General features: G+C 33.9%; 1 protein-coding gene and 1 pseudogene across 1 annotated transcript; both read right to left on the minus strand.

The window, feature by feature from the left end:
• Positions 1-412: 412 nt before the first annotated feature.
• Positions 413-2,291, minus strand: LOC121256919. The gene has a single exon (XM_041157714.1). It carries the CDS (start codon positions 1,976-1,978, stop codon positions 506-508), a length of 1,473 nt encoding a protein of 490 aa, XP_041013648.1. The 5' UTR covers positions 1,979-2,291; the 3' UTR covers positions 413-505.
• A 9,549-nt stretch (positions 2,292-11,840) lies between these two features.
• On the minus strand, positions 11,841-13,624 carry LOC121258761 (annotated as a pseudogene).
• Positions 13,625-14,855: the final 1,231 nt, after the last annotated feature.

A 14,855-nucleotide genomic window follows, 5' to 3' on the forward strand; every position in this document is an offset into this window, starting at 1 on the left:
CGCCTCAAGCCTCGAGTGGGCTGCCCCCTCTCGCCTCAAGCCTCGAGTGGGCTGCCCCCACTCGCCTCAAGTGGTAGACAGGCTGGCCACCCCATTTCCAATCATAAATTTAATTGATTGATATCAAAGTGTTGGGACAGAAACTTTGTCTTAGCCCACGAGTAACTTCAAAATCTCTTTGCACCATGACAATGACGCATTGGTCACTTTAGGCCATTTATCAGTTGGAAAGTCATGTCGTTATGATATTAGAGTTAAAATATATAGTTTGATTGAATGCATATTGAGATATATTGACATACACTAATGCTGTACAATTTAGAGTAATGTTAGATATAGTTATGAATTGTGTAAACGATGTGCATTCTTTTTTAAAAAAAAATAAAATTTATTATTAAAAAATTAATTTTTTTCATGAAAATCTTATATTTACTCACATTTTTTTAAAATAATACACAACATTTATGCATTTATGACTATAAATATCATTTATCTACATTTTATCTTACAATTGATGAGATCCCACCCGTCTTCTGAAATTTCTAACGTTGCTGCCTTCTGAAACTGCCAATCCAATCCCCGTCTTTCCTCCATGCCCAACACCTGCATAATACAATCTCCATTTATCTGCATTGTCCTCCATCTGAATGAGACATGGAGAACCAACTCCTTTATTATCCCATCCATCTTTTTCCGAGGGCTTAATAATAGGATCTTCTTGAAACCTCTCCCAATTCTTCAGCCCATCTGGAGACACTGCCAACCCAATGCTTCTCTCCCCATTTGCAGAAATACCCTCATATGCCATCAAATAGTTTCCATTTTTGCGGTTTCTCACCACGCATGCATTCTTCACCCCAAGCTCATCAAAAGAACTGCTTGATCCTCCTCCCATGATCTTCCCCAGCTTCACCCATCTGATCCCATCTCTGGATCTTGCAATTCCAATAGCAAACTGCCCCTTTTCTGCATCAAATGAATGATAATACATTCTGAGATCATCGTTGCTATGCACCACCACCTGTGGTGCAGCAATAAACAATGAATCCCACTCCTTGTCTGACCCCACATCAAACAAGGCTCCACTATGATCATCCCCTTCGATTCTGGCCCAGTGCCTGCCATCTTGGCTGCATGCCAGGCCTGGTAGAGACTTGATCATTTTTCCAATGCTATGACAATCATCTTTCTCATCTCTGCTGTGAACTCTTTCTGGGTTTTGTAATGTGCCGTTTGGGTCTCCTGACAAGTTGACGTCTTCAGAACCATATCCTGTGTAATAAAGCCAGTAAACGGCACTGTACATTGGGCTGGACATAATAACCATCTCAGAAGGCCTGATGCCCTTTGTGTCAAAAGCCCACCAATTATGGCTGCAGTTCATCACCAATCCCACGTCCCCACACGATCTAACATGGTCTGCTCCTCGTGACCAATGGATTCCATTGCTTGAAACTGCTAACCCAACGGAATCGGAAGTGTTTTCAGCGTCAGATCTTCCATGATACCACATGTACCATCTTTCTTCATTATCTCCGATGAATCTTTTCACAACTGGTGAGCCGATTTCTGCACTATCCCAGGAGTTTTTTGGGCCCAAGTCCAGCACCAGACCATTAGAACAAGTAGATGTGAGTGCCTGATTTGGCGTGGGAGTTGCCAAACTTTGAGACTTGGAATTTGAATCTAGTTCAATGGCAGGATTCTTATTTGTTGCACTGTTGCTGTCAATGCTTGGTTTCGAGGAGCACTGAGTAAGAAAGAGGGAGCTGTTTCTAGAGTTAGAACATGGACCTCTTCGGTGGCTTGGAGAGTTCCTGCACCAAGATGTGCCAGAGGAACGAAGAACAAGGGTTTGTGCTTGTGCAGAAGGCCAAGGAGATTGGATTAGATTTGTTGAATTCGTCATTCTTCCTGCGCTGTAAGATGCAAGGAAACTTACTGCTCTGAACCCTGTGACTGCTGCTGCGTTGTCCATTGTAGGACTTCAAGATCCAGAGCAGAAACGAAATGGGATTTGATATCAGAGATAGAACTAGAAGAGATGCAAATGGATTGGTACCACATACGCGTGGCTTTTATATGAAGTAGCTAGAGAATTTCTTTTTGGACTTGCTTAAAATCTTGCCCCATGATTTTCTCTACCTAAAAACAACACCTCTCAATTATTGACCTCTAAAGCATGCATGAATAATAGTACTTGTATATCTCTTGTAACCTGAAAGTCTGCAGGGTGAAAAGTATACCATATTAAACATGCAGCAAACATTGACCTAGATCGAGCAGCTAGCTAGCTCAACGTGGAAACTTTAAAATTTTCCAAGGGTGAATATTGGAGCAGATCAAACTATAAATTCTGTAAATGATGTCCAAAAAATGCCTAGATGCTATGGGTTATTCACAAATATCTCAAGGGGGAGAAAGTAAATTTTGTTTATGTATCATTCTCGTTCTCTGTACTCACTATAACTACTATTCTTCCCATTGATTTCCGTACCCCCTATTCCTCCCTTCCCAACCCCATTCAACTTGATAATTAATATTGGCCTCCTAACTGTCAAATGGCACAGGAGGCAGCTGTCAAATGGTGCTAACCCATCATTGGTGCAGCTTCTAACCTTCAAATGGCACAGGAGGCAAGACTTGAGGAATGATGTTGAACCTAACTTTCATGTGAGTCGATTAGACCTTCACCGTACCGCGCAGGAGGACTGTGAATCATTTAAGACTAGTTCACTGAAAGATTGGTAAAGAGCACATGATGTAGAAATCTGAAACAAGTTCTGTCCAAATTACTTCCCCTACTGGTACACCATCTACTATTCAAATGCCCTTTTCAAATTTCATCAATCATTTGCCTCTTAACATTTTTTTCAACTGGAAGAAAAAATGTCATTGGATCCATGTGTTTTGTCTATCTTTTTCCTAATTGTGAAAACTATTTTTGAGACAAACATAAACTATTTTGGATCCTTTTAGGCCTTGTTTGTGTAACAAGCTCGTATTCTCATGTTTCTCATATATTTTCAAATATTTCATTTTTAAACATTATTTAAACATAAAATCTTTTTTAATTTCAAATATTTAACTTTTTTGTCTAATCATTGCCTAATTATTATCCCAATACAAAACTCAATACAATTTTTCAAAATTTCTAAAAAAAATGCAAAAAGCAATACAATTTTTTCAAACTTCAAAACAAAAATTGTATTAGAAAAGTATATTTTAATAATATTTTAACTTTATAATATTTTTATTGAACTTTTTCTCTCTCATTTTCTAAACTTTAATAAAATATTTTAACTCAAACCATTTCACTAATATTTATAAATATTCTAAATTTCCAAAGAAGGTCGCACTCAAATCCTTTACATTTAGGGCTCCTAGGACCCCTTAATAAATGAATAATAAACCCCATGAAATTCTCTAAAAATAAATGGCCATAATAAATAATGTCGATAGTAGCCCTTATCTTATAGAGCTGTTTATTAGGATGATTTTTAAAAAAAAATAATGTGATTGGATTATAAAAGTAGTAGTTTTTTTTATAAAATAAATCTCTCTCTCTCTCTCTCTAGATCACCGAAACACATAATTATTAGTTATTACTCTATTCTCCCTATTTTCTTTACTAATACTAAAGACACTATAAGTTTTACTATATATGAAATTATATTTGTTAATTAAATTGGTGATGCAGTACTCCCAATCAACTATCAACTCAGATCGTACTCTACAACGGAAGTGGTTTTTTGGGATGAAAATTTTTATCCTAAAAAATTGTGATTTCATCTCAAAATATTTTTTGAGATATAAAAAAATATCTCAAGGTCGTTTTAATAACAGTGTCCCAAAAGATATTTTGGCATAAAAATATATTTTAGGACAAAAATATCAATTTTGTCTCAAAAAATATCTTTTTAGATGAAATTGAACAAAATTATTCGATTGCATTCGAATGAAACATATTGTTTTGGGACGACTGAATTTCGTCCCAAAATCACATTTGAACAATACAAACATTACATTCGATCGTCCATTTTGTTCGAACACGTCCTTCATGAGTGGTCAATCGATACCAGTCTGTTCAATCAAATTAACATAGGAAAACGTTCGAACACAAAATTTGATAGTCGAACAGTAAAATATGTTTGAACGTATTGAGTAAAACGTTCGATCGGACTATGATATGATCGAACGATTTGCTATGGGATGACATTCAAACGGTTCCCAGTGTTGTTTGAATGTTTAATAACGATTACATTCGAATATTCTGTATCAATGTTCGAATGGTTTTTACTAATTTTGTTTGAACGGTTTTAGATCGTTTGAACAGTAACTATTTTATTTTACCTAATAATGAAAAATCAAATAAACATACATAATATTTTTTAAAAAAATACATTTCAATTTATTTAATACCCATAAAAGTAATCTCACAAGTGCAAACTAAATAAATAAAATAGTAATACTAGCGTTCTTCATACAAAAATAGATCCCAAAATCTTTACGTCTAATACAAATCAGTTGCTTGGAGACTTAAACTATTGCATAAGTATCTGCATTTTGAGTTGCATCTCTCTCTTAAATTCTTCTTTTTCTTGTTCTTGTTGTTTCATGCATATTTTCATGTTTGTTTGTTTCGTCAATTGAGCCTTTAACTCATGTTGCCTTGTTCTCAATTCCTCGATATTAGAATTCGCTTCTTGTAAGGCTCTAAATGTGTTGGAGGCATACTCGGACGATGAGAAAAAGCTAGAATGCTTTACACAGTGACTCAAACCCTTCAAATATCCTGAATGTAGACCCAAAACTTCTGTAAAAATGCCAACATCACTTGTTGAGGAATCTTGATCTAACCCAGATTCAGCATGTATGGCAACCATTTTTTCCTATACACAAGAGAAAGAATTAATATCGCAACAAATATTCAAATATGTTTAATTAAAATAGATAATAATACTTACATAATTTTCACGGATATTGAGATGAGTTCATTCTTCATTACGATCAGTATGTGATGTAGCATATAATTTCGTCAGATCATAATTGGTATCTGACTCTTGCTACAGGAGACATTTGTTGAGATATCAAATCATTACAATACATCCAAATAACAAACTTTATACAATAAAAAATATAAAATAGCATTATCAATTTCTTAGAAAGGCGATGGAAAGATCTTGAGTCTGCATGATAATGAATCTTCAACTTCGATCTATTTGTTTTGTTTATAGAAATTCGCTCCTGCATAGAAGTTGTAAATACTAGAAAGTGAAAATTATAAATAGGACATGTAAAACAGTTCATTTTATTTACCTTATATGATAGATCCTCAAATATGTTACAAATTTTTTTCCAATTGGAAGGTCAGACATTCTGGAAAGAATGTTGCCGTGTTTGTTCCTTTTTTTCGAACTTATTATAAAGCTTATGACACCTCATCTTATATTTGTGGAATGCATTACACATAAGCTCATAGATAGTTTTACGATCCTCTTTTCACCAAAATTTAGTTCGAAGTCATCATTGAAAAAATATATACACAAAGAAATTATCACTTGCATTTCTATATTTTGCATACATTTTAAATAAATTATTCGAATATTACCAAACAATGCTTCTTAATAAACTCTTTCACATTTTAGAAGACTTTCTGCCATAAACTCATAACCAAAGGTGGATAAGTTCGTGTAAGAACACCCACATGCGATGCAAGCCAAGCTGTTGGTTTTTTTAAACAAAAGATGGGTCGGTAGACACCATGAGGACCCAAGTTTCGGTCGATTTAGCTGCACGGACAATGCTAGGGTGCACACCAAAATGTGCACTCCAAACTAGTGCAAATGACTTTTTTTCTTTTTCTTTTCTTTCTCTTCAAATATTTTTTAAACATCTTTAACCATTAAGAAAAAATAAAGATATATATATATATAAATTTAGTATTAATTTACTAATATATAAATTTACTAATATATATTTGTATATTACTAATACAAATAATACACATATAAGTCTCAGCCTTGTATGTGTATTATTTGTGGAAGAACGAAAGGAATCGGTGGATTCCTTTCGTTTCAACGGCCATCAAGTTGATTTGGCCATTGCTAAGCTCGATCCAAAAACCATTCAAACGATGGTTTATTAGTTCAAACGGGTGTGACTCATGTCTCGAACGGTTGACTAACCGATCGAAAGCGTTCAAACACGTATGTTCAATGTTCAAACGCTTTTTATGTTTTCAATAATGTTTGAACAATGGTGTAACCGTTTGAAATTTTACCGTTCGAACACTTAATTAATTGTTTGAATGATATAACACAAAACATTTTTAAATTACATTAATTAGTATATAATTTTGTGAGGTTTATATTTGATATTTTATAACTAATTTTCTTAATTTTATATTTTAAATTTTAGGTTGACAATGTCTTATAGGAGACGAAAGCGTGACAAATCAGGACAACCCTCCAACAAAGCAGTTCGAGAGAGAACTGTTTTGTTGGGACGTCTGGTGAAAATCTCTAAGTTTCAGGATCTTCTCTAGGAGGGTTGTTCCTCGCTAGTTGTTTTTCTCAAACGTGGTTGGACATCAATCCTCGACCAGAAGAACGAAGCATGGGATCTTATTTCCTATATCGACATCGTCTCAAATTTTTATAGAGCTTAGTCGTTCCAACGATGATGACGATGATGCATACATTTTTTCAGTCTGTGGAGCCTCAGTTACATTTTCAACAGACAGACTAGCCGATTTCATTGGTATCCCATGATTGCACGCAACGTATCCAAATGTGATGCCCAATGAGTCTTTAGCTACAGGTGATGGGGAGACAGCTGAGGACGAAGGCTCTGATAGAGATATACTCGATGGCCTCTCTCATCATAAGGTGAGGCAGTTGATTGTTGGCTCAGCTCTGCCCTATGATGGGACTAAGAGCATCAAACATGCAGATCTATCTGGTTTCTTTAAGATCATGAACTTGATCATCGCTAACAACATTGATCCTCAGCAGCACAAGACAGAGGTTGGCAAGGATCGAGTGAAGTTTATAATACGCATTGCTCGTGGGGTGCCTATCGATCTAGTGGGTTATATATTCATTAGGATTCGATCAGAGGCCTAGTACATTACAACATATATACTGCTATTTGGGATCCTAATCACACCATTTATGCTCCATGCCGGGGTCCTACCAAATATTGCAAAGCATGTTCGGGAGATGATTGGACCGATCAAATCCTCCACTCTGTCATGAAGCACGGGTCACTTGAGATTTCGTCTTCATAGTCCTATTTCATAGCTGGTCGATACTCAAGGAGATGCACACCCGAGAGATCATGGAGTATCGATCGGTGAGACATCAATGCAGGCCGAGGCATCATGCACATCTACTCATAAGGAGATGGCAGATATAGTGCATGCAAAGATCCGCAGACAAACATAAGTGGTGATTGATGCAGTGCGTGCGGAGATCCGTAGTGCCATCCCTGACTTATGTACAGAGATTAATGTTAGCATCTCTGACTTACATATAGAAATTGATGTTATGTCTACGACTCAGGTCACGATCAGTACTTAACTGACATAGTTAGTGGCACGCCTAGCTGCAGTCGAAGATGTGTGTAGAGAACTAGGATCGTAGTAGTCTATATCTTTTATTTGCATTTTTTTTTTGTTTTTTATATAGATAATATTTTTTGTTTTTTAAATTAATTATTGTTTCTATTATAGATATTATTTAATTGCTAATTTCTTATATAAATTAAATATTTGTCCATAATTAAGTAAGGTATTGTGTTGCCATAAAAAATTATAAAACTTCTTTTACCATTCGAACGGCATATATATCGTTCGAACGTTTCTGCATTGGGATGATAATTTTCATTTCATCCCAAACAAAAATTGTCCGAAAAACAAATTTTTGTTGTAGTGTAAAGACTTATATATAGTACTATATTTAGTATTATCCTCTTTTTTCTTCAATTTATTTTAACAAAAACACGATGGATATTTATGCATGCATGAATATCGTATGATTTTAATTTTTTATCCATGCCATGTTGCATGAAATTTGATTCTGGACCATATTATACATATATACATACTGCATATATATATATATATATATATATATATATATATATATATATAAAGATCTGATCACCATCAAACTTAATTATTAAACACTAGATTATATATATTGTCGATCGGCCAACTGAAGTTCATGCGAGGAATGAAATTAATTATCTGGTGAATCATTAAAATATCTTCGAGAGGCTGGCAGCTAACTGTAATTCTGGGACGTGACAAATACAAGATGATCAATATCATCATGATGATCAGGATTCCGAAACGAAGACATTCGGTTGAATCTAATTGTCAAATAATTGAGTTTTCTTTCGAAAAATGCTTATTTATTGTCAGATAGTGCAATTGTTTTTTTCTTTTTTCTTTCAAATATTTTTTTAAACCCCTTACATATTTTTTAAAAAAATTTCAAATTCATTAAAAAATACTTCTTTAACTATTAAATAAAATAAATAAATAAATAAATAACATTCTATAAGTTTTCTCGTAACCCACTATGTGCGAATATCATTTTCTATAAATAATCTGTATAAATTTTAAATAGACAAGTCATATACTAATTTTTATAAAAAAATAGACTCCATTTAAAAAAAGTGTGAAAAAATCTATTCTTTATTATTTATTAGTAGAATCTACTTTTTTATAAAAAATTTGTATAGAATTTGTATATTTAAAATTTATTCTTTGCATTACTATATATATATATATATATATATATATATAATAGCGACCGATCGGTAGAAGTAGTACAGCCGATAGTCGTCCCATTCCCGTCAAAAGTTCAACATTGTTGGTACCTAAACTTCCGTGGTTAATAACTTCCGTTTTTTTTTTTTTTTTTAAGCGGTTAATAACTTCCGTTGTTAATCATGTACTTTTACGAGCTTTAATTTTGTAATTTATTTTTATATTCGTATTGATTAATTTATTATTTATCCGTAATTAATAAAATGATAGATCTGAGATCGGAGATTCTAGAAACGTTTCAAGTTGTGTGGTGGTCAAAGCCTTGGGTTGTATTTGAATGTTGAATTTAATTTAATTGAATTAAATTTTTTATAAATAGTAGTGAATTAAGTAGCAGTAGAGTTATATGAAATTCATTTAAATTGAATTTAAATGTGTTTAGATGTTAAGATGAATTTAATATTTTTTATGAAAGATTGAAAGAAAGTGTAGATTCCACGTGTAAAAAGATTTTGAGTTAGAATGAATTTAATAATTTGAGAATTTGATACTTTAATATTAGATTCAATTTAAAATTAGACTAAAGTCAACTAAATTCGACAACTAAACGCAGCGTTAAAGCACTGAAGCAGCAGCCTAGCTACATAGTACCAATAATGATTTCAAAAGGAAGAAAGAAAAAGATATTGGGTATCAAATCAATTACGTAGTTTCAATAGTCTACATTTATTAATAAAAAATATCTTAATTAAAAAGTAACGTGACTTGACAAAATACTTAAAATTGTAAAATTATTGTTTTATAATAAATATATTGTGTCATATTATATATATATATATATGAAATTATATAATTTATTTTTATATAACTTTTTTATTAATACAAAAGGCACAACGGCATAAAATAAATAATTAAGTCAAAAAAAAAAAAACACAGAATCACTGGCTAGCATTTATGGGGAAAAGAAAACATTAAGAAAAGATATTGACAATATTACATAAAATGCTGGTTTAGAAATTTCCATATGATCAGGACGTTTTCCAAATGTAAGAAAGTATACAGCTCTGTACTCTTGATTTATTAATTTTTTTTTTTTTTTTTTTTTTACAATATTGCATTCTTAAACTATCAAAATAAAAATTGACCCTAAATTACCAATATTTTTTCATAATTTAAATCTTTAATTTAGAATTGATTGTTAAAATATACAAATTTTTAAAATAAAAATTAAAATAATGGAAAGATATTCGCACTTTTTTTCAAACGAAAGTTGTTTAGGACTTGGCTCCATAATTTTTCAGCGCTTGTGGTGGCAGAAGGTTATAGGGTTAGTTTGGATAGTAAGATGAGATAAGATAAATTTATGAGTTAAATAAAATATTATTATAATATTTATTTTTTAATATTTTTATTATTTTAAGATTTGAAAAAAATTAAATTTTTTATTATATTTTATATAAAAATCTAAAAAAATTATAACGATGAAATGAAATTAAATAAATTGAGAGTATTTTTGTATTAAACGATACCTTGAAAAACTAGTACTCGAGATAAGTACCACCGTTTAATAGAAGGGACAACCGAGGATTCGAGAAATCCTATTGTAAAATGTATTATTTTTTTTTTTTTTGTATTTTTGTTTACAAGCATTTTTTAAATTCTTTTAAATATTTTTAAAAAAAATTACACTCATTTTAAAATATTTTCTTAACAATTAAGTAAAATAAAATATAAAATAAAATATGAATCGGTAACTTTTGCAGTGCTACTCGGTGAATGCAGCATTTTCCTTAATAGAATGCAGGGTGGGTCAATTACTTTGGGTTGGTCAACAAATTTAATTTTAATAAATAAATGAAAGTGCTGTCTAAACTAATTTTAGGTCTAATTCAAAATATAAATTGTAATTTACACCCTCATTAGATACAATCTTTAAGTTTTAAAAACCTAAATAACAAAGAGGACTCTTATAGTCACAAAGAAATTATACAAAAACAATCACACAAACTGACATGTGTAAAAATAATCACACAAACTGACATAGTTTCATGTGATCCGTTAGATTTACTTTACAATAACAATAATTTAATCTGACGAATCAAATAAAATCACATCAATTTATATGATTATTTTTATTTATTTATTTAATTCATTTGTGACTAAAGTATTCTGTATTCAAATGACATGACGCAACAACAATCTCCTAATCGTAATTATAGAGAGTCTATTGTACTCATAGTTCAAATTGGGAGGAGAACTGAAACTTTATTGATAGAACCAACTGAAACTCTCAAGAATCCAGCTACGTTGATCAGATCATGAGAAGCATCATGAAACGTTAAGCCCTTTTTCTTTCAAGAAATGTTTAAACTTTTATTTCATCTCATCTAATTCATTATAATTTTTATAAATTTTTATACAAAATATAATAAACAATTCAACTTTTAACTAAAATAAAAATAATATTTTAATAATATTTTATTCTATTTTTTAACTTTAATCTCATATCATTTCATCTTAACTCAACTTACTGTACAAACGTTCCCTTATTATTATTATGGCAATAAGCTCAATAACAGTGACTATTTATGAAGTCCTAATTGTTTTGGGGCCAAGAGGAAGTGAAAAGATCTACAGCCTTGTTTCTCCCAACAAAATTCTGCACTACAGGCCAATGTTTTAACAAGATGAGCCTGTTGGGAGTTATTTTGCAGTCTGCAGAGCTTATTTCAATATGTTGAAATTGTCGTCAGTCTAGATATACAAGTCTTGCGTACATCTTTTATAAAAAAATAAATTTCATTAAAAAAATTATTATTTTTAGATCTACTTTTTTATGAAGACTTATGTAAGATTTGTCTATTTAAATTTGTACAAATCATCTCTATTTAGAATTATTATAAAACTAAATGACAAAATACGTGGGATAAACATTCAGAGAATCAGAGCTCATCTTCACTAGAACTAATAATTTGAAATTGAGTATCCATATTGCAATTAGACAGTACAAAAAGGGTTCTTTCTTTGTGTTTTTTTTTTTCACCTTTTTGGCAACAATAGGTCATAATATCTGAAATCCAGACCATCTTGTAAAGCTTCTAATATCACTTCTTGCAGAAACTGCCATTCCAATCCCAGTTCTTCCCCCATTTCCAACACCTCTATAATACAACCTCCACTCGTCTACATCCCCATCCATTTGAACCAAGCATGGGGATCCTACTCCTTCATTATCCCACTCGTCTTCCACTGATGGCCTTAGAGCTGCCTCATCATGAACATGAAACCATTTGAAGACACAGCCAACCCAATGCTCCTCCTCCCATCAACAACAATACCTTCATATGCCATCACATAAGTACCATCTTCCCGGTTTCTCACTACTCAGGCATTCATCACCCCAAATTCATCAAAAGAACTACTTCCTCCTCCTCCCATTGTCTTCCTCAACTTCACCCACCTAATACCATCCTTTGACCTCGCAATGTCAATACCGAATTCCCCATTTTCCACATCAAATGAATGGTAATAAATTCTAAGATCACCCATGGCATGAAATACAACCTGCGGACAGGCAATAAACGAAGAATCCCACTCTCTTTCAGACCCCACATCAAACAAAGCTCTACTATGATGCTCACCTTCAATTCTAGCCCAGTGCCTCCCATCCCGACTGATTGCCAAACTAGGCAAAGTGATGAGAACATCACCTATTATTATTATTTTATTAATGTTTTATTTATTTTATATAGGGTTTGTATTATCCTACTATTTAATGACATCTTCTATTATTGTTATTTTATTAATATTTTATTTACTTTATTTAGGTTTTGTATTACCCTACTATTTAAGGCCTTGTAAGGAAACATTGGAACAATAGGTTTTGAATTAACAATTAAGCGCTTGTTACAACCACCTCCTTCCAACCCCCTTTCTCTTTGCTTTATTCTCCCTCTCTTATCTTCTGGTTTCTCTTCTTCTCTTTCCGTTGTTATCCTACTTCTCTTCTCATTTCTATCCTACATCACAAAGACTTTGAAATTTTCCCAATTTCACCCTTCTCATCATTCACCTCATCAATGCAAAATCTTTCTGGGTTTCCCAAATTGAGTCTAAAAGAATTATCAGAAATCTTTGCCTTCTAGGGACTGTATCCAATGTAGTAAATCCAGTAAACAGCACTGACAACTCTAACCTTTGCATTGGACATAACTGCCACCTCACATGGCCTAATACCCTCTGTGTCGAAGGCCCACAAATCCGTACTACAATTCATCACCAAACTAGCTTCCCCGTTCGATGCAGCAACTCCTCCACCTCTCTCCTAGTGAATTCCATTCCTCGAAACCGCTAAGCCTATCGAGTCCGAACCTGGGTTTCCATTAGATTTTCCATGGTACCACATGTACCACCTCTCTTCCTCATCACTGAAGAACCTTTTCACAATCGATGACCCAATTTCTGCACCGTCCCATGAGTTATTGGAACCTAAACCAAACACCAACCCTCTAAATGAATCCGAAGATGATGGTATTAATGATGATGATGATGAAGAAAGTGCTTCATTTCAAATAGGTGTCGAAGGATTCAAAGTTTTTAAATTTGAGATAGGTTCAACAGTTGAACTTTGGTCTGCTTCATTGTCTGTGCTGGTGTGTGGTTTCGTGGAGCAACAAGCGAGATAAAGAACAGTGTTCCTTGGGTAAGATGTTGAGGCACAAAGAGTGAGCATGTTAGGTTTGTTGTGCAAAACACACACATCAACGATGACAAATAAAATAAAAGCAAGTACGATCAAGCACATGACACACAATATACGTGATTCGACAAATTACCTGCGTCCATAAAACTGCAGAAATCTTATTAACCAGAGGAGATTACAATCACTCAATCTCAACTCACACTCTCTAGGGCATTTTTGTTCTCTCTCACACAATATGCACTCACTTGACAATTGTTCTCTCTCAAAATATGCTGAAATTTGTACAAAATAAGTAAAATATAACATATTTATGGTAAACGGCACTGGAAACCCTAATTTGGAAAAAAATACGTTTTTCGTTCAAGCTGTGTGTCGAGCGCACATCGAGCGAACAACCAATCAATATTGGCTCGAGCAACGGGCCTCAAGCAAACATTAGGGTTTGTGTCTCACTCGAGCCCATTGTCACGCGAGACTCGAGCAAACTCATGGGTTGAGTTTCGCTCAAGCCCATTGTCGAGTGCACATCGTGCAAACTCTATGTTTCTCGATTTTCAGCTCCAAAACCAGTCTCCACCCTGTAACACCCCGTATTTCAGTGTATTTTTACTGAAGGATTATTTTTGACTGTTCAAAAATTTATCCTCTTATTTTAAAATTGGTTGGATTTTTAGTAAGTTTATTTCTATGATTTTTATTTGGTGAAAATTATTTTTTTGTGCTTTCCAAATATTTATTTATTATTATGCATTTAAATTGCTTTTAATATTTAAATTAATTACCGTGGGATTTAATTATTTCAATTTGACTTTACCATTACGTTTAAATTATTTTATTTAACTTGTGGTTTTAAAATCGTCTCCGTTGGATCTTTTTTGTGACCCAAGTTATGAGGATTGGACCTCATTTCTTTTCCCTCATTTTTTTCTTTCCTTCCTTTTCTTTTCTTTCTTTTCTTTTTCTTCCTTATTTTCCTCTCCTTCCCGCGCGATCTCTCTCTCTCCTCTCCTCCGCCCGTTTCCTTCGTCTCCTCCCAGCGCCGCCGTCGCGCCGCCGTGCGCGACACCGCCCAGCCGACCAGCTTCCCCTCCCTCCGGCGACCTCACCTCCCAAACCTCAGCCCCTACCTCGCCGCCGGTAGCCCACACGCCCCCCACGAAGCCGCGGGCCACCTTCACGCCAGCGCCGCCGTGAGCCGGCGGTGGCCCTCACCGCCCAGCCCATTAGCTTCCCCAGCCGCCGGCGACCTCACCCCACCAATCTCACCTCCATCCGTGCCGCCGTTAACCACCAGTAGCTCTTCGAAGCCGCGGCACTCCTTCCGCTGTTGCGCCGCCGTCGCACCACCATTGGCCACCATCTTCCTACCACTTC

This window comes from Juglans microcarpa x Juglans regia, chromosome 3S (genome assembly GCF_004785595.1).
Source record: "Juglans microcarpa x Juglans regia isolate MS1-56 chromosome 3S, Jm3101_v1.0, whole genome shotgun sequence".
Taxonomy (NCBI): domain Eukaryota; kingdom Viridiplantae; phylum Streptophyta; class Magnoliopsida; order Fagales; family Juglandaceae; genus Juglans; species Juglans microcarpa x Juglans regia.